Source organism: Dioscorea cayenensis, chromosome 5, assembly GCF_009730915.1.
Source record: "Dioscorea cayenensis subsp. rotundata cultivar TDr96_F1 chromosome 5, TDr96_F1_v2_PseudoChromosome.rev07_lg8_w22 25.fasta, whole genome shotgun sequence".
Taxonomy (NCBI): Eukaryota; Viridiplantae; Streptophyta; class Magnoliopsida; order Dioscoreales; family Dioscoreaceae; genus Dioscorea; species Dioscorea cayenensis.
The window spans coordinates 9,747,288-9,768,860 of record NC_052475.1 but is presented as its reverse complement, the minus strand read 5'-3'; the positions used below and the strand labels follow the sequence as shown (position 1 = coordinate 9,768,860).

Below are 21,573 nucleotides of genomic sequence, written 5' to 3'. Positions count from 1 at the left end.
TACTTTTCTTAACTTTTGTGTTCACATGAGGCTCAGTAATATAGAACAAAAAGTTGATGCTTCTTCAACCAAGTATGCGCATCATAAATTGAAACCTTCAACTTTGGCTTTGTTAGTTACTTTCTTCTTTAAATGGCGCAAGAACCTAAATTATAAATAAGAATAGTTATATTAAATTGAAAAAATAGACATTATACAAAATCGTATAGGCTGAATTTATATTAAAGTTTACCTCTCAAATGGGTACATCCAATCGATATCTGACTGGCCCCTCGCTATCTTTGCTTCATATGGTAAGTGAATTGGAAGATGTTCCATTGAGTCACCCTGAGGGAATATACGCTCCAACTTGCATAATATTACAGTGAATTTCTTCAATAAGCCTATTCATGTCTTCCACTCTAATCGTCCGAACAAGTAAGATCTTTAAAAAATAAGCTTCGGTCTATTAAAAATGTACATACCGACAATGGTAATAATTCACGAAAGGCTATAGGGATTAACCTTTGCATGAATACATGGCAATCATGGCTTTTCATTCCATACATCTTATACTTGCACATATCGACACACCTTGCCATATTTGAAACCTACCCATCCGGAAACCGAAGTTGACTTTACCCATTCACAAACAACTTTTTCCTCCTTACTTAAGCTATAACAAGCTTTTAGGATATTTCCCGCCTTCATTTTCTCCAATTCTTTACGCTTGCAATATATTTTCACATCCTCTCTTGCTTTTGCATTATCTTTGGTTTTTCCTTCCACATCCATCACGGTGTCAAACACATTTTCAAAAACATTTTTTTCAATATGCATGACATCGAGATTATGGCGGATGAGATTAGTAGTCCAATAAGGCAAATCCCAAAATATGCTACGCTTGTGCCATCCACTTGACTTACAAATAGGAGCATTCCACTGTTAAGCACCAACTTCTATTATTTTCTTCAACTTTAAGTCTTCGATTTGTTTCAAAATTTGATTCCCAGAAAAAATAGTAGGAGGTGGTGACTCTTCAATCTTGTTTTTTAAAAAATTATTTCTGTTTCTTCTAAAAGGATAATGTGTAGGTAGGAATTGCCGATGACAATCAAACCATGAAACCTTACCACCATTAACAAGGCTAAAAGACTTTGATTTATCCATACAATATGGACAAGCTTTTTTGCCTGCTGTACTCCATCCTGATAGCATTGCAAAAGCTGGGAAGTCACTAATGGTCCACATGAGTGCAGCTCTCATCTGAAAATTTTGTTTCTTGGACACATCATATGTCTGTACTCCAACATCCCACAAATGTTTTAACTCTGCAATTAATGGTTGCAAGTACACATCTAACTTCTTCTTTGGATTTTTGGGACCAGGTACAATAACAGTTAAAAACATATAAGGGTCCTTCATACACATCCAAGGCGGCAAATTGTATGGTGTGATAATAATAGGCCAACAAGAATATTGCTTGCCTGATTGTCCAAATGGTTGAAACCCATCAGCAGATAACCCAAGTCTTACATTTCGAGCCTCTGATGCAAAAAGAGGATGAATAAGATCAAATTGCTTCCATGCTTCAGCCTCAGAAGGATGGCAAATCACGCCATCTTTTTCATCATGCTCTTTGTGCCACCTCATATCCTTCGCTGTCACCTTTGAAGCATACAATCTTTGTAGCCTAGGTGTCAGAGGAAAATAATACATCTTTTGATTTGGTGAATAATCTTTGTGATTCCCTATGCCTTTCTTCCCACTTTTATATCGAGGATGGTCACAAACCTTGCAACTTCTTCTGTCACTATCCTTACCCCAATATAACATGCATCCATTTATGCAACAATGGATTTTCTCGCATGGAAGACCCAAGCCAGCAACAAACTTCTTCGTATTATAGAAGTTATCAACCAACTTATTATTAGCTGGCAATGCTTCTTTCATAAATTGCAATACAGCATCATAACACCTCTCTGATATGTGAAACTCAGATTTTATTGTTAATAATCTTGCAACGGCAGATAATTGAGTGTGTGATTCACATCCAGACCATAAAGGTTCTTCTGCTGTATCAAGCATGTCATACAATTTTTGAGTTGTAGGGTTTGGCATTTCCTCTTCATTTTCATCATAATATGGATCAAAGTTAGGACCAATTGCATCAATAATCATGTCCCTATATGAACTTGATCCTTCCACATCTTGCAATCTTGAAGAGTTGCACTGAGTTTCACTATAATTCGTATATACCAAAGGTTCCCCATGACATACCCACTGATGATAATTTTGAGTAAACCCATTTCTTAGAAGGTGCAAATTCACATTATCAACCACTTCATACCTTCGATTTTGACACTTACAACATGGGCATCTTATTTTTATCACCATCCATAAATCTTGGTTGATCACAAGCATATTGGATGAATGACTCTACCCCAACCATAAATTCAGGGTTAATGAATCTATGTCCGTGTGTAAGTCTATTATACATCCACTCCCCGATCGGCTTCTCATTTATATTCTGATAACAAAGAACAATAATAGGCTCACATGAATACTATTGAATATATATATTTTTAAGAGTTAAATAAAAATTGCAAATTCAAAAATAAGTCTACATATAAATTGTTCAAAAATACAAGGATGGGAGAGAAGACCTAGATGATCCAACCTCTCGAAACACTTGTACTCGTGGAATTGAGTTTGCAATAGAGGTATGATGACGGATTTCGCCGGCGAGTCAGTAGCCGAGAAAGGATGACCCAGTTCCAAATATAATCAGCTACTTAAATTTCTAGAAAGCACATATTCAAACAGTGGTTAGTCTTTAAATCAAAATTACAAACAACTATTAAAAATATAACATCAAATCAAATATAGTAACCAGAAAATTTAGGATTCAATTGAAAAAGTTGAACTATTAAACACTCACAAAAAAACTAATAATAAAATAATATATATATATATATACACACACATTAATTTATAGTTTATAAAGCTCACAAAATTATGAAACAAAGATAGATAAATACTTAACCAATAATACTCAATTTCCGATCCTTATAAATAATATAAAAATTAGAATAAATACTATTATTATAATGAATAATTATGATGTTACGGAAGTACTAGTGATAAACAAATCAAGGTGTTAAACGTAACTACAATAATATTCAAGGTCTTATAATTAAAATAAAAAAAAAATAAAAACCATGCTAGAATCCCACATTTATTCACCTGCTTTATCCCTGTCTATCTGCCATACAACAAGCAAGTACAAGGTAAAAGTAAATAATGTTCTGTTTATACTCAACTCTATAATCCTCCCTATTCTACATGGAATTCATCAATCACAAATTATATTATTATTATAAATACAAATCAAGTATATCTGTTAAGCATGGCATGGTAAAAAAAAAGAATAAAATACTAGAAATAGTCTCTATTGGTCTAGCAATACAGTGAACTGAACCAAGACGATTTGTGTTACTGTTGCACAGAAACGCCTAAGCCATAATTAATTCTAATCCAAGTTTAAGGATGAAATTATATCAAATAATTAAGAGCTCTCATAATAATGTTTCTATAATGTTGATCCTTAATAATGGAAAGTTCTTTTGACTTTGTTAGGGTTGTCTTAGTATTCATATTGATCCTGTTTATCTTCTCCATATCTTTATATATATAATTAAGAAGTACATGTGCACATAACATGATAGGATTTCATTGTCTCTAAATGACTCTCATTAGCTTTCCTTCTGATATATTGGCAAAGTTTAAATAATCTAAATTTCTCAAATAATGTAACATCTAGCAATTAGGCTAATAATGTTGCATAATTATAAAAGTGAATTAATTCCATCACATGATAATAAGAATAATACTGCAAAGTTCTCTCTTTCTTTTAAACCACACACCCCAAACCTACACAGGGACTTTACAACCAGCAATAAATGAGTTACAAGGATGTACAAATATCTATCTGAAAATCAAAAAGCTTCCATAAAGATTTGGGTTATTCTCTGTTTTATCAACTTGAGTAGTAATTTCAGGGATGAGGGGCACAAAGAAATTATCATATAAATTAAAAAGTGTGTTGCAAAACCGTAGGCTACCACACAGAAAAGTGAGATATGTCAAGTTCTGCAGCTCCTCTGGTATTTTACCAACCACATCCAAGGCATATACTCTCCTGCATACACAACAAAATGAGTAGGATATTACAAGAAATTACACAAAAGCTAATTGATTTTATGCATTTATAATCAAAATTAATATTTCCAATAACCCTTGTAACAAAAAAATAAAAATAATATAATAAAAATTTATTGCATATCATGTGTTTATTATTATTAGGTGGACAATAAATGCAAATAAATAAAAAAATACAACACATTTCAAGCACTAATATGACAAATTTATTATTTTGAAAACTTGATACTGAAATATTCTCATCAACAACAAGCAAACCTAATGAACGTCTTCCAAAATTATCAAAAATTAAAATTAAAATTAAAATTAAAATATTCTCATTGCTTTTATTTTCTTAAGTGAATTGGGCCACTACAAAAATAAAATCTTGCCAAAGCTTGGAATTTATTTCATATATAATATATTTTCATATATAAAAGCGTTAACTTGAACACACATGCAAAATTTGCTACATTTGATGCATATATTGTTTCAACATTATCCAAAGCACTCGCAAATGAAGAACAAATAAGCAACCAAAATGAAGTCACATGGTTTTTATAATTTGCAAATTATAGTTGTACATTGTATATCAACAAACTACACTTACTAGAAATAGAAAACTGAAACACCTTGTTAGTCAATGAAATCAGCTGAAGCTCTAATGTCCATATGATATTATAGTAAATGATAAGTTCCACATGAAAGCAAGTTGACCTACCTACCTGGCTACCTTAATGGGTATTTCGGTCAATGTGATCACCAAGCCATAATATCATCAAATCAAAATAGTGAATTGCATGAAACTCTAAAACATAAACAAATGTAAATTTCTGAAATATTAAATAGACAAAACCATATGCACAGTAATTCCCCTATACACATACTCACATATCATCACAAACTTCAAAAATTTGTTTCACATATATTACAAAAATTATGCTTGCTCGAAGACATTAAAAACTATGTAGTTTCAACACAAAGTAATCATATTGGATTCTGAATCTATAACCTTTTATAGAATAAGCAATAGTCCCACGTCGGTTAATTTGGAACACTCTTAGCCGAGCATACAGAAAGGTCTCAAAAACATATATAGAACAGAGGAACACAAACCATTAGTGCTTCTCTTTGGGGGTTTCTTCTTTTGGAACCTGTGTGTCCAATTCTTTAGGCCGGGTTCGTTCTGCGGACCTGAAAACAATGACAATGAAATTTATGTTGTACTTAGAAATGATAACGTCTTGATACATGCATATATAAAAGCCAATGAAAAAGATCAAGATTATTGATTTGACCAAAGAAATTAGATAACAACAATCTACAAAGTAACAGAAAAGCTCAATCAGAATATAGTCTTGTTCTTTTTTTTTTACCCTCAGATTGTTTCATCCTAGTTCCTTTTCAACTTCTAAACATAATCTGCTCGACTTCAAGCAATGCCAAAAAACAGTAGAAGAGAATGTATGGAAAATCTTTCCAACTTGAAATTATACCAATACATACAATTAAAGCCGTAGCCGCAATTCAAGCATCTTTAGATTTAAGTGATTATCCCAAATTCATTCCTAAGCATATAACTGATCATTTCTGTGTTGTTGTTAAAAGGAGAAATTTGTGCAAGTGGTTGAACACAAACTCAGCAATGTGTGCTTTACCTGACTTGTTGTTTGAAGCTTGGTTGTAATCATGAATAGTTAAAGGAGTTAAAAAACATCGCACGCTCTGTTTTAAAAAAGAAATTATAACTACATGCATTTCTGAATATTGAATTGCTGAGATTGGTTCTTTTTCATACCTGTAGCACTCACTGATTTAGAATCCAAATCCTTGCAATTGAAAAATGCAGTAATGCAATATGCTTTAGTTTTTTGTATATATTGCTTTCATTCTGTCAAAATACGAAAAAAAGAACGCGAATCAATGATCAAAAATGAGCGCCAATTGTTCATGTATAAAGTTATATTGCTTTAAATAGAAAAGGTCAACAAGAAGAGAAGTAAAACAGGAAAGTTAATTATAAATAACATAACACTTAGTTCTCAAGTATATGCTTATAGAATCCACTCTCTTTTGCCTTTGAATCTAGAAACCATAACAAGTGAGATGTTAGTTTACAGATTTTTATTAAATCAAGAAAAGCATGAGTCAAACATTCTTGGCCTCTCCTTTTATGGAACCAAGATTAATCACAAGATCCAAAGACATGGACATGGCCTTGAGTAGTTTAGGTTTTCAATCGCACCGACGTCCACGTGCATGGCTTTCAATGTAGCAGCCCACGAGCGATTGGGACATTTTTCACATGTTCCTAATATTATTTACTAGTCCCTCAAATGTTTTCCATACCTTCTTTTAGTCCAAATTCAAAGACGTTTTATGAACTTAATTAATGCTTTTATAAATAAAATATCATATGTGGACAAATACACAATACCTTGATGAAACATCACAAATGCGACAACTAATATTACAAGTATATCATGGTCTTTTTTATATATATAAATATAGTTTAAATAAATAAATAAATAAATAAATAAAGACCCTGGACCATGTAAAAAGAATTTTGACTATGATGGATATGGATGGAAAGTGATAACACTAAAGCATTATATCTTTTTTCTCAAACGGAAATGGTCACTATCAATCCAAGGTCTTTTGCCTTCTGGTTACCACCTTCTTCCTCTCTGATGTCTGCCATTACCTCACTGTTTCTTTATTAAGCTTGGAGCCCAAGACTTCATGGTTGACTCTTCTAGTGTGTCCACGTTGTAGTATTCTAATTTTCTAATAATTCTCACCGTTATATATATATATATATATATTAAAATTAGGTGATAATGCATTGATTTAATTTGAATGGGCTTTCATATATCCTTTTTTATTTGATAATCTTTAGTATGGCATCACAATTTACTCATATCACAAAGATCTGAGTAATAATGCATAATACAACATATATATATATATATATATGTATGTATATATATATTAAAGTTAGGTGATAATGCATTGATTTAATTTGAATGGGCTTTCATATATCCTTTTTTATTTGATAATCTTTAGTATGGCATCACAATTTACTCATATCACAAAGATCTGAGTAATAATGCATAATACAACATATATATATATATATATATTAAAGTTAGGTGATAATGCATTGATTTAATTTGAATGGGCTTTCATATATCCTTTTTTATTTGATAATCTTTAGTATGGCATCACAATTTACTCATATCACAAAGATCTGAGTAATAATGCATAAAACAACACCCTGATCAAGATTTTTTTTGTTTTTACAGGCTCTTCTAGCAGCTCAGAATTCTGGAGCTATTGTTTTTATTGGCACTTTTAGTGCACTTGCGTAAGTCCAGTCACTCGGCATGGCAATCATAGCTTGCTTCACTTCTCATCCCCTTCATGCTGCTCCATTTTTTCAAACTAACCACATCTAGAAAGAATCGACATTCTACTTGTTGTTACTTCTAAATCTATATTTCTGTTGGTAGAACTAATTCAATTGGAGATATTGGAAACTTGTGATGATTCAATTAAATCACCTTCAACAGAACATAACATTTTGATATGAATTCAACTGACTATGCACATATGATTTTTACACCTTTCTTGATAGGATCCAAATTTGAATTCAATTGGACTATATCCTAATAAGTATCACAGGTTCATGGCAATCAACTATTGAAATGGAAAACACACAAGTTAAAGACCATCCCTTGTCCTGTCACCACCATATTACAAATTTTCTTTTACATTATATTACTGACGAACTTTTGTAGATCTATTATTTTTTAATCCTTGAAGCAGCAACATATTGTAGTTATTATCATATGCATCAATTAATGAGAACAATTTCAACAAGTGTGTCATTATATATATAAAAAAAAACTCATGTAGTTTTCATTTTTGGAAAGAGTGAATGTTTCAATTAACAAGTGAGAATGATATTTGAAATGGAAAGATAACCCAGAGCAATTCTTAAAAAGTCTAATCCAACTAATCTGATCCAAACGAATTCGACCTCTCTTCAGTCAACAATTTAATATAAAAAAAGACTTGTGTATAAAGCAAATTTCATTAATGTTACACTTCAATGAATTGAACCCCGATTGCTCAAAAAGTTACCAGCAAACTCCATAAACCTGAATTATATATCTCTTCAACATCAAGACACCGAATGGAAACAAACAATTGGCCAATGGATTGGATTGATAAAAAAATAAAAAGACATAAAAAGAGAAAAAAAGGGGGGATCATAAAGAGGATGATTAATACTTTAATGGCAATTTAAAAAGTAAAAAGCTATGGTCACCAGGGAGGACCAAAAGCTCTTTATGTTTTGCTTTTTTTGTGGCTAAGCTCACTCGTTGATTCACCCCTTCATGTTCTTTCCTTATTGCTCAATCTAGCATCGAAACCCTAATTAACTAAGAAAAAGAAAAATCCAACTCGAACTCAACCTAATATCCACATCTCTGCACGTCTTCAAATGAATTTCAGCCAGGCTACCTACTAAGCTCAAAAAACAAACCTAAAGATCACAAATATCTAAAAATTTCAAGTTTAGTCCATGTCCATATAGAATAAAAAAATCTATAGATAAAAAAAGAAAAAAACCTTCTTTTTAAATTAAAAATAAAAAGAAAAACTAAGACAGACAAACATATCGGGTTCCTTCTCTTCAAGAACTTCTAAAATCTTCTCTCTCTCTCTCTCCAACATAAGCACAAGAAAACAAGGAGTAAATTAATCAATTCAACCATGCAAATCAGAACTCCCAACAACCCAAAACATCCACCACCAGACAACAACAAAGTCTCTATGGTTTAAAATAAATCAAACAGTATAAATATCAACACAAAACATACCCTACCATGTTTCTTAATCAAAGATTACAGAATCAAACAATTCATGACCGAAGTAACCAAACAATAGAAAATTCCATAAATTCCAAGAAAAAAAAAAATCTTTGCTTAACTAAAATCCATCAAATAAATAAACAGATAGCTCACCATATAGTTATTAAACGAAGTATAACCAGATTGATCACCATATGGTTCTCCCAGTTCTCTTATGTCCTCTTGTGTCTAGAAATCTGGGTTAGCAACACAAAAGTGAACGACGGTCAACTTCGCTGGATCTATAAGCAAAACAAAAGTGTCGAACCAAAGTGGTGAGAGAGGAAATTTAGGGTAGAGAGTGTGTGTGTTACCAGTTGGGCGGGGATAGACCTCGGATCGAGCGTTGGGTCGGGCGGTGAATCTTGAGAGCGCAGAGTGAAGGTGTCGGGCTCACGGGACCCGGGCGAGTCGCGGAGTGATCGGCGAGTCACGGACCTCAACGCGTGACCTCAACGATGAGAACGTCAGTGAAAGAGGAGACAGAGATCAGGGATTAGGGTTGGGGTGAAGAGACAGAGATCAGGGATTAGGGTTGGGGTGAAGAGGAGGCGAGATCGGAGATTAGGGTGGTATAATTACGAAAACAACCCTAAAGAGGCTATTAATTATTTGGGGTTGACTTGGATTATATTTTTATGAAATGAATTTTGGTGTGACTTAGATTTGTAGCCGTTGGAGGTTTTAGTTTGTATGAACTGAAAAAAATTGTGTGGGTTTTTATGCAAATACACCCTTCACAAAACTTATATTATGAATTAGTAATTTGAAAAAGTGTTTTTTTTTTTGTTTTATAATTAGTTATATATTTATTTGAAATATGCATTTGATCCCAATAATTGTTCTATTATCAAGATAGTTAAAACCAATTGCATTGCAACTTGTTTTTTTATAATATTGTTTTATTAATTAAAAAAAATGAAAAAAAATCAAATCAAAACTGAATTAAATTTTAGTTAATGCGAAATTTGTTAATAATAATAAATGGAATATAATTATAAATGTTTTTAGGGATATTAAAACATAGAGGCTAGAGTACAAAGAGACATTGAGGTTATTAATTATTTTATTTTCTTTTGATGCAATTTTTTGATAAAAATCATACTATTAAATTATATATATATATATATAATAATAATAATAATAATAATAATAATAATAATAATAATAATAATAATAATAATAATGAAGTTTAAACAATAAATAATAAGATTTTTAAACTCAATAACAAATCTAAGAAAAGCATTTTAATACTCTTATAAAAAAAATCAAGTTACTTTTTATTTACCTAGGGATTAGCTATGAACTAAACATGATGGTTATAGTCCCTAGCTAATCCCTAGGTAAATTTTAAGATCAACAATTTTACCTACGGAATCTAATCCCTTGCTAAATAAAAAAATCCTAACAAATAAAAAAAATACCCGGGGGATTAGCTACGGGCAAAATAACAACGACTATTTACCTAGCTAATCCACGGGTAATGTAAAATGCTATTCAATATACCCGGGGGATTAGCTAGGGAAAAAAATAACAACGAGCAGATGCCCTAGCTAATCCCACAGGGTAATTTTTAAAGTTGTTCAATTTACCCGTGGGATTAGCTAGGGAAAAAAATAACAACGAATAATTTACCTAGCTAATCCCTAGGTAATGTTAAAATTGTTCAATTTTACCCAGGGATTAGCTAGGTATAGATACCAAAGGATAATTTTCGATGGTAATTCATTGCTAAATATTAGCTGCGAAGTTCCCGCGATATTTAGCAATGGAATAGCTTGGGAAAATTTTGTCATTGCTAATTCCCTAGGTATTTCCCTGGGTAATCCCTGGGTAATATTTTTAACCTTTATATCTAATCATTCCTTTCTAATCCTTAGCTATTCCCTAGTGAATTACCTAGGAAAATGTTTCCTGGGTAAATTCCGTTGGTAATTAACAGTTTTCTTGTAGTGTATTCGATGCTAGTCTGGGTATAATTTGTTTATTGTGCAGAATCCTAGGGCTTAAAGCATTAATTGGGAGTGAAATTGGAAGAAAAATCGGTAAAAGAACATCATTTTCTAAGTGTTCAAGCCAAGCACGGCCTAAACACGAGCATGCTTCTTCACCGTGCTTATTGCTGACTTCAACAGAGCTGAGCAACAATGCAAGCATGGGTGCACTCCAGGGCAGCATGGGTGAAGCACGGGAGTGCTTCCTCCCTGTGCATTTCTCTTTATTTCAAGAGCTTTTTCAATTCAACTGAAGTACATTTTCTCTGCCCTTTCATGAGAGTGCTTATGCTAAGCATGGATAGAGCACGACCGTGCTCTCCCCGTGTATTCCTCTACCTGGGCACTTTACCGATTTTCACCAAAGTCTCAAGAAGAGCACGGCTTTTAAGCACGCCCATGCTTAGGCGTGTTGAGCCCGAAAAGTTCCTTTTATTGCTTAGATCTAGGTTTTTCAAAGGAGAGCTTGGCCAGGGTTTTTATCTTCATCTTTGAACATTCGTCGGAGGTTAAGAACAAACTTCACCACACCTTCTTGGGAGACCAAGATAGCATTAGAGGCACATCTAAAGAGTGAAGCTAGCCAACCCAATGAGGTTTTTGAGCTAAATTGAGAAGAGGGAGTCATGATTTCTCTTTATTTTGTATCCCTTTCTATTTCTCAATCGTATGAACTCATGAAGGGCTAACTGTTTCACAATGCCCGGGCTATGAACCTTGTTGCTTAGTGTACTTTGATTTACTTGATTATTCAATGATTATGGAGTTCCATAGTCTTCTTATGTTAAACCTTGTGTTGTATAACTTGATGTGCTTTACTTGTGTAGTTGTAGTTATGAAACTCGATGTGTGTTGATTGTCGTAGTTATAATTGCATTCGTGTAATTGCAAAAGTTGACGTGTAAAAGACCCATAGTAACAATTATAAAATTTGAAGTCTTGGAAAGCCATAGATACAAAATTGCTAGTTAGCACACGAAAGAACCTTGGAATGTACTCGATAATCATTGGAAGCAAGTCAGTACACTAATGCACTTGGGAATTAGTCAGGGGCATTACTTCTCATTGTTTGCACACTCTATTTGTCTTCACATAACCTTTCATCCATCTCGATTCTTTTAGTTTAGTTAAATCACAACCAACACATTATTGACCAACTAGAGATTAGAGGAGAAATCAGTACTAGAAGTCCCAATCCTTGTGGTTCAACAAACCTACTCCTCATGGGGTACCACTTTATTACATGAATCAATCCGCGCACTTGCGGAAAGTAGTCATCACTTTTTCCAAGTGGCTTATAAGTGCACTTATCATATCAAATAAAACAGTGTGCTTTAGAAGAAAAATGTTAATCCTATGAGGACTAGAATTATTAGAATTAATTCTCTCCTACTATCAATCTAAAGATTAATCCGTTTGCTAAATCTAAATTAAACAAAATTAAAGTAGGAACTAAGTGATCAGGGTTAAAAGGAAAAAACAAAAAAAAAAAAACAATCAATCATAAAGAAAGCAAATATGATGTATCTATATTAATGAAAGTGGCAAAAGAGATGTTAATGAAACAAAAAAAACAATCAATCATAAAGAAAGCAAATATGATGTATCTATATTAATGAAAGTGGCAAAAGAGATGTTAATGAAACATGAGGGTGGTGATGGAGAATATGGTGTGAAAAATATAACATTTTCTTAAACAACCCTCTGTTGTGCATGGTAGTGTGAGTAATCATGAACTACAACCATACATATCTTGCTTGGAGATTTTCATATGTTGGATCTTCATCATATATATCTATATAAATATATATATATATATATATATATATTAACAAAACGGACAAGTCATGTGTCAAAGGGTGTGCATAGTTTTCTAAATATACTATGCAATCTCACTATGCAGTGGGGATTATATATTTATTATAACAAAGTGGACAAGCCACGTGTCAAAAGGCATGCATATGCTTTCTAAATATACCATGCAATTTGACTCTGCGGCTGGCGTTCTAACTCAGAACCTCATCCATATACATGGGACTCTAGTGCCAATATGTTAAAATGTTTGTTTTTCTTCTATCTTTACTTGTGATGGTGACCAACATTTAGGTAGTGTTTGGTGCCCGGGATATCCCAGGATGGTGATGGGATATCCATGGCTACAATCCCATCCGGGTGTTTGGTTTCCCGGATGGGGCTGGATGGGGATGGCCCCCATCCCTGAGAATGGGATGAGTGGCATCCCTCTAAATCGGTGGGACGCCGCTCATCCCGCACTCTCATCCTTTCCTCTCTCCTTCTCCCATCCATCTCCATCCCTCTCTTTTGAGCCAGCCAAGAGATAAACTCACCCGAAGGACTAGTCAAATCTATTCACCATTGATAGCCTCGACAAATATACCAGTAGATCCAATCTCATTTCTTCTTTTTTTTCTCTCAAATTGATTATACAAGATGTTCTCTATCTCAGTGGGTTTTCTTTTTTTTTTCAGACCGATTTATTGAAGATGTTCTAGATCTCTGGGGTGCGTTTAGATGTTAAGCTTGAGAAAAATTCCAGGCTGTTAGAGGCAATCGCATTCTATTTTCCAATTAGTTTTGATTTTGCTTTTTATGTTTTTAATTTTTTTCTCATTGAGTTGGTCTTTGTTTTTCTACTTGAATTTTAATTTATGTTTTAGTTTGAATTTGAGTAATAGCTATTTCATTGATTACTTGGATAGAGAAATTAGATCCAAAATCTCCAACCAGAAAACAGAATGAATAAACACACATTGAAGAAGCAACGAATAGCCTAACAACTCCTACTAAATTCCTAACAAACTCCAAGATTTCATATCATTCAATTTTTTTATCCAATTAATTGTATAAAAATTTCATCTTCTTAAAATAATGTCTGAATCTAGCCTAAATCGCCTGACCATGCCAATTTTAGCTTTTGTCTAAGGTCGTTTCTCCAATGATCTCATCTTCTTAGCACAACAAGACATCAAGCACAAATCAATAAATTTATCTAAAGAAGCAACGACTAGTGTACATTGATCAATCCTAAGAATACCACTGATAGATATGTATGGATGGTGCTGGATAGGATTTTAGGGACTGCACTAATAGATTTGTATGCCAAGTGTGGTTGCATTGAGAATGCATTGAAAGTGTTTGATGAGATGACGGAGAGAGATGTTTTTGCCTACACATCCATGATTTCAGGGTTATCAAATCACGGTCACAGTGAGAAGGTGATTGAATTGTCTGATAGCATGGAAAATGAAGGTGTTAGGCGAATGAGGGTGACTTTCATTTTGTGTTCTCAGTGCTAGTAGTCAGATGGGTCCGGTGGATCGAGGAAGACAAATTTTTGACAGCATGAGTAGAGTTTATGGTATTCAGCCGAGAGTTGAGCATTATAGAGCCTTTGTAGACCTTTTGAGCCGAGCGGGATTACTGGAGGAAGCAAGAAGGATTGTCCTCGAAATGCCTATGGAGCCTGACCCATATGTTTTGGGAGCCTTGTTAAATGCTTGCGAGGGGTGCATAGAGAGGTGGAATTGGGCAAAAGAAAGCAGTAGAAAGTCTAGTGAGCTGGGAATTAATCATAGTGGTGTTCTTAGGATTGTTAAATGCTTGTTGGTGTTGTTTCCATTGGATGAATATTAAACTGATTTAATTTATTATAGTGCTGAGATTTAAACCTTACCTTTCATCAAATTCCTTGATATTTATTGTGTCTATCTAGTTTTTCAAAGTCAAATCTTCAATATCTTGTTCACATCTTATTATATTTTCTTGATAATATTAGCTTTGTGTTCAAGGCAACTCAACATAAATTTTGTTGCTTACTTTGCCTTTTTTTTTAATAACTTTAATTAGCTTTATGTTATATTATGAAATTCAAGGCTCTTTTTACACCATAATTTTCTTGTATATATATATATTTATTTATTTAGCAAGTAGCATGCAAAAAATCAATGGCAATTATCTCTGAGAATGGTCCAGCATAGCAAGCAACCATTAATTCGTAGTAAATGCCATTATTATTTGTTGCAATGATAAAATTCTCAAGAACTATACAGTAACTACATGCTATGCAATATAATCATATTGATTTTTATTATTAAACACAATCATTATGTTGCTTTCTCTCCTAATTCCATGTCTTAATTGTTGGTAGTTCCATCCAATTCAAGTATTGATTAACTTTTGTATCAAGTAGGTGATTTTTCATGGAAAGAGAAAAACCTCTGAAATTACGAGATGTCACAGCAATTGCAACCACAATTTTGGGAATTATAGTGATACATATATGTAAGCATAGAGTATGTCGTCCACCCAATTCCCGTTGAGGCTTGGATAGGGAGAATTATCTTGACCGCTTGTAAAATGGTGATTACACAACATGAATTAACATGGTTAGAATGAATAAATTCATTTTCTTTAGCTTGTGCTCATTACTACGATCTCATGGACTCCTCAAAGATTCAATGAATGTCAACGTAGAAGAACAATTGCTGATGTTCTTGCATATTGTTGGCCACAACCAACGAAATAGAGTCATTGGACACAATTTTCTTAGGTCTGGTGAAACTATTAGCAGATATTTTAATATTGTCCTACATGCCATTGGAGAATTACAAAAAGAGTTTATCAGACCTCCATCAAGTACTTTATCAACCTACATTGCACAACGCTCAAGATTCTTTCCATACTTTAAGTTATATAATTGTAACTACATGTTTACCAAAAACATAGAACAATCGTATTTTAAGAATGACCCAACAAAATTACTAGTTCTTAGGATTGTATAAGGGCCCTTGATGGCACACATATACATGCGAGTGTTCCAGTAGACATGGTTGCATCTTTTTGTAGTAGAAAAGGTTTTCCAACACAAAATGTTCTCACCGCAGTAGACTTTGATCTTAGCTTCACTTATGTGCTTTCTAGTTGGGAAGGGTATGCACATGACTCGATGGTCTTGCGTGATGCTTTAGAAAGACCCAATGGTCTTAAAGTGCCACAAGGTATATATTGCTATTTATTTACTAATTAATATACAAAACATAAATTGTTATTATAGTATATAGCATAATCCTATATCATTTTGTTGTTCAAGAAAATATTTTCTCGTCAACACAAGATATGCTACAAGACCTGGATTTATAGCACCTTTTAGAGGTGTTAGATATCACTTGAAGGAATTCAGGTCACGTATTCTTGAAAACCCTAAGGAGTTGTTTAACCATAGGCATTCAATAACGCGGACTTTAGTTGAGCGTGCATTTGGATCTTTGAAAAGTCGGTTTAAAATTCTCACATCTAGGCCCTTCTTTCCATATAGTACTCAAGTTAACCTAGTGATTGCATGTTGCATTCTTCATAATATTATTAGTAGACAGGGTAGTGATAGATTGATACTCTCCAAGGAGGAATGGGAATAAGAGATAAGAGTTCATACTTCTAGGAGAGGGCAACGTGAAGATGTTAGAGAGTGGTTGGACGAAAGGGGTCAGATAATGCATGATATGTGGAACAATAGATAAACGTATTTATGAAGGATATGTTATGTTATTTTTTTATGTTTATCTACATTTCTGTTTACTAGACATTGTTGTTTGATGTTGAATCGCTTTGGATTTCATATGTTGTGAATTCTTATGTTGTTGCTTGATGTTGAATAATTGATATAGTTGCTATGAATGAATTCTTAAGACCAAGTTTTCTATATTTTCATTACTATATAAAAATGGAAGCTGGAAGTCATTCATCAAGCAGTAGAAAGAATGTAGGTAATATGCGATGGAGACTGAGTGAGAGCAAGTTTTCTTGCAATTTCACGGCAACAATGTGGAAAATGGTTTGAAGTGTGATAAGACATTCAAAACCACAATCAATCATCATGATTATACGTGCTTTTACGAGAAATTTTTGGTAAAGATTGTACCGAGTCTAACATACATAACCATCTCTAAACATTAAAGTGCAAATGGGTTATAATTAGAAGACTTCGAGAGATAAGTGGTGTGGGTTAGGAAGAAGAAAACAAGAAAATAATTATGGGTGAAGAAGAATGCATGACATATATGATGGTATGCTCTTTATGTCTTAGAATTTTGCAGTCACCAGTTACACTTTGTTTATATTTCTCTAACGTTAATGATAATTTTTTGTTGTTTTGTTTATAGAGCCATCCAAATGAAGAACCATATATAAATAAACCCATTGGAGACTATGATTTTCTTGAAGTTGTTTATGGCAATGATCATGCAATAGGGTGTTTTGCTCACAATAGTGTTGAGACACCTCTGACTAATGATGGTGTATCAAACTTTTCGCAAGATAGTTTTAATATTGGATTGACACCAGAGGATCTTGGACATGGACAATTTGACAATAACTACGGGTTTGAGACACCCTCACCGACACCAAATAGCTCACAAGCACGTACCTCTCAAGAAGCACAAACAAGAAAGAAAAGGTAGATATGTTAGTGTTGATTTTTGCCTTGGCATAAAGCTGTGAGGTTCAAAAATGGATAGACTTGCACTTGCAATTGAGGGAGCATAACCTAGTCACTCTTACCACTAAGCTAAGTGAAGCATGAATGAAGCTTACTGAAGTTGGTTACTCAACACGTGATGTGGCCAAAGTTTATTAATATTATGCACGAGATAGTGAGACCGAACATTCTAAATTCTTGGTAGCATGAGATATTCTGTGCCAGTACATGGCAGAGAACTTGTAGGACCGCTAGGAAAAATTTCTTAGTTTGGGATTATAAATGTGGCATGTGTTTTTCTTGAGGGTTGATCACTTGTGAGAATGATTTTGAAGATCGATGACATTGTGACTGTGAGGCAGGGTTTGTCTTCATTATTATGTATGGAATGACTGCAATGAGAGAGAAAAAAATGGGGATAAGGTTGCTTTGGTATTGTTATTTAGCAAATCTATCTCACACTTTTGAGCGTTGTTGGGTGTGGGTGACCGGTGATATTAGTGTCTATGTACCAGAAATTTCTCTAGTGACAGTCTGGATTTTTGGACATGTGGATTTGATTTCATTTTGACTAGTTTTTCTTAGCTAGTCTGAGTTAATTATCAAGCTTTGAATTTGGGAATTCCAAATTGCCAATGCTGATGAGTTTCTTACTACTTGGTGTCTATAGAGTTTTTCATTATGAGCTTAGTGATTTTTTTTTAAGTAATGTGTTTTGTGGTTATATGAATACATTCTTAATTTTTAACCTTTTGCCATAAACGAAATACACAAAACCATAAACAAGAAAGGTTCCATTTTAATTCCCTTCTAAAAGAGCTACTCTGCAAAAACTTTATGATTTTGGCAAATAGCTAAAGCTATAGCTAATGAAAAAAGGCTGTGGCCAAAAAGTAAACTTAAAGTCTTAATCCATAATCATTTTGTCATTAGCTATAATAATTATGTTAAATTTTTGTTTCTTTACATTATGATTTTATTAATTACTACAATTTTTAAATGTTTATCTCAATATTTTAAACTAATTAAATTCAATTCAAAAAATCAAGTTAAATAAGACATTACTATGTTATTTGTTAATAATCCATTACAAATATTTCATGCTAAATAAATAAAAAATTTATCTATTAATATCCGTTATTTATATCAAATACTTAAAATATTTTAAAAATAAATTTCTCTAATCATCCACTATAATTGAATTTAATTGAACAATTTAAAAATATTTTAAAAAAATTATTAATTAAATAAAGGAGTAACTTCACCTCCCCATGGATAGGGTTATCATACCACTCCCATATCCATCCAACCAAACATTCAAAAATGGATATCCAAAACTTTACATATCCTTATCCGTCCAACTAAACACCAAACAATCTTTATCCTTACTATTAAATCCCTCCAACCAAACACTTAAACATGGATATTCTTATCCATGGATATCCCCCATTTATGCAATACAATATTCCACTATCCAAACACTACCTTAATTAAATAAGGCTAACTTGTTTTTTTTTCCTTGTTATTTTTCTATCTTTCCATGTGATGGTGACCAACGTTTGGTGGATAATGAAGGGTTTTTAATTTGATGATGGGTTGGGGATGAGGATTATTTTAAAAAAAAAAATGAAATATGGGCTAATGAGTTGGGCTTGATGTAGGCAGATCCTATATTTCTTCATGGGCCTGAAGATATGGCGGATAGCTTGTGTAAGCTTATAAATTTAGCATATACCTTTCAAAATGGGCCGGCGGGGCGGGCCGGAACACGGGCTGCCAAAACCCGTCATTTTGGCCAGGGTGGGGGCGAGCCAACCACGCCATATGGCGGGTTGGCAAAATGCCAACCTGACCCAACCCACCTTGGTTTGGCAGGTTGAGCGTGCCGACCCACTAAAAATATAAACCATTTAAAGATTATATATTTTATATATTGATTATTTTTTTTTAACAAACCAAACCAAACCAAAAGATATTTATTAAAGCACCTAAAATATTTATCCTCAATTATCATCCATTAAAAATTTAAAAGCAACAATTCCACCATGCTTACATATCCAACACTAGAGCATTATTATGTTTTAGCAGCATTTTCATGGCGGCGTTTTTAATAAACACCGGCATATTTATGGCATTTTCATCATAAAATGCCACAAAAGCTCTTGCTAGTATTGAAGAATTAGACATTTGCGGCATTTATTGTTAAAACGCCAGCGTTGGTTTTCCATTTAAACGCCGGCAATGTGCATGCTCGCGAATGCTGGAAACTGATGGCGCGAAAAATTTGAAAACATCAACGGGGTTTTATCTAAAATGCCAAGAGATATACGGGGAAATATGTTGTCTGGGCAGCGTTTATGTTGTCAAACACCGGGAGTTTAAGCATGATATGGTGGCGTTTGTGTAGAAAACGCCGGTAATTTGTCTTATGTTGCTATAATTTAGGTCATCTTCTTCATCTTATAGTTGCCCCCCAAATTCCAAATTCCAGCTCCTGCATCGCCATCTCCATTGCCAAAGCATCTAATCGTCCACGAGTCTCCATTACCTAGTCTAGGTTATATTCTCCATCGTGCATCCTCTCCTGTTAGCCTCCCCATCCAAATCCCCATTGTCGCACATCCTCTTGTTAGTTCGTCGGTGCATTCTTCTCAATCCTGTCGTATCTCAACAGTCCAAAGGTATCACTCTTCTATTCTTTGTCTTTTGATCCCTATAAAGCTTAATAGTATTTATTCAATGTTTTCCTTATTGAATGTGTGATTTTGTGATCTTTTTGTTTTTTTTCTATGTATTCTAAGAACCAAGTTAATTGGCTTCGTGCTTGGACGGCGTGGGAGTCTTGTGCTTGATTCCTTCTCAGAGGCCTGCTGCATTGATGAGAGATCGCCAGGACTAGAAAAGGTTTCAGCTTGTGCTTTTCTTAATTTTGTTATGAAATCCTTTATTTCTTGTGATGTTTGGTCTTTGATGTTGAGTTTTGTCTATAATTTTGGTTCTTTGTTCTTTGGTTCTTTGGTTTGAGAAGTGTGTGAACAAGTATCTGGTTTGGTTTCTTGTTGATTGGTGAAGTGCTCTTAGTTTTCTGGTAATCTATTTTTTTAAGGTTACAATTTTGAATGGTTTCTATATGGTTTCTATATGATTTTGAATTGTTTCGATATGTTTTCTGGACCAATCTGATTGACAACTTGCTACCTTACAAATTTATGATGCTTTCGGGAGAGCAATAAAAATTGATGCGATAGTGCTTTCGAGCCCGAGACGAATTGAGGTTAAAAAAATATAATTCTCATCTGAGCAGACTTGAGTGGCATACCTAAGTATATTTCATGCTACATAGGAATTAAGGCATTAAAAACATATGCACATGCTTTCTATGTACAAGACTCTACATATCAATAATATCCAATTTAGGGGAAAAAAAAATACCATGTAACAACTTTTGTCAAATTTTTTCATAACAATCTCATTATGCACAGTGCTAGAATAGCAGAAGGTCCTGCCGAAGAAGAAATGTGTTTGCAATTTTATCTTATTTTTCTTCAAGAAAAAAAAGAGTGAAATAGGTCTTTTTAATCTAGTGAGAAGGAATCCAGTTTTTAATGGTATCTTTCCAAACCTAAAAAGTATGGAAGCCTAAGTGCAAATGGACACCAGTGATGTGGGAAAATACTAAATGAAGATCTAGAGCACAGTATATATATATAATATTTCTTATGTTTTTAGCCTGTACTTACACCTAATCTAGTCATGAAAGAGCAATTGAAAAACCAAAGACACCAAGGTTAAATATTTGGATTGGTAGATCTCCTTAGGACTTACTATGCAACTGTACAGAATTATACAATTGCAAAGTATTGAATGCAAACCTTCTTTAGTTAGGCATTTGGTATTGAAACTTCTGATAAATATTCCATCTGTTCTATTGACACATGCATTCTATGTCTATTTTGGTGAACCTAATTTGATAAGCTCATTAGTTTGT

General features: G+C 33.5%; 1 protein-coding gene across 1 annotated transcript; it reads right to left on the bottom strand.

Annotated features, from left to right (window-relative positions):
- Positions 1-81: 81 nt before the first annotated feature.
- On the bottom strand, positions 82-2,160 carry LOC120259972. The gene is made up of 4 exons (XM_039267423.1): positions 1,108-2,160; positions 574-921; positions 233-327; positions 82-145 (listed from the first exon to the last, which is right to left on the bottom strand). The coding sequence occupies exons 1-4, from the start codon at positions 2,158-2,160 to the stop codon at positions 82-84; spliced, it is 1,560 nt and encodes a 519-aa protein (XP_039123357.1).
- Between the last annotated feature and the right edge of the window lie 19,413 nt (positions 2,161-21,573).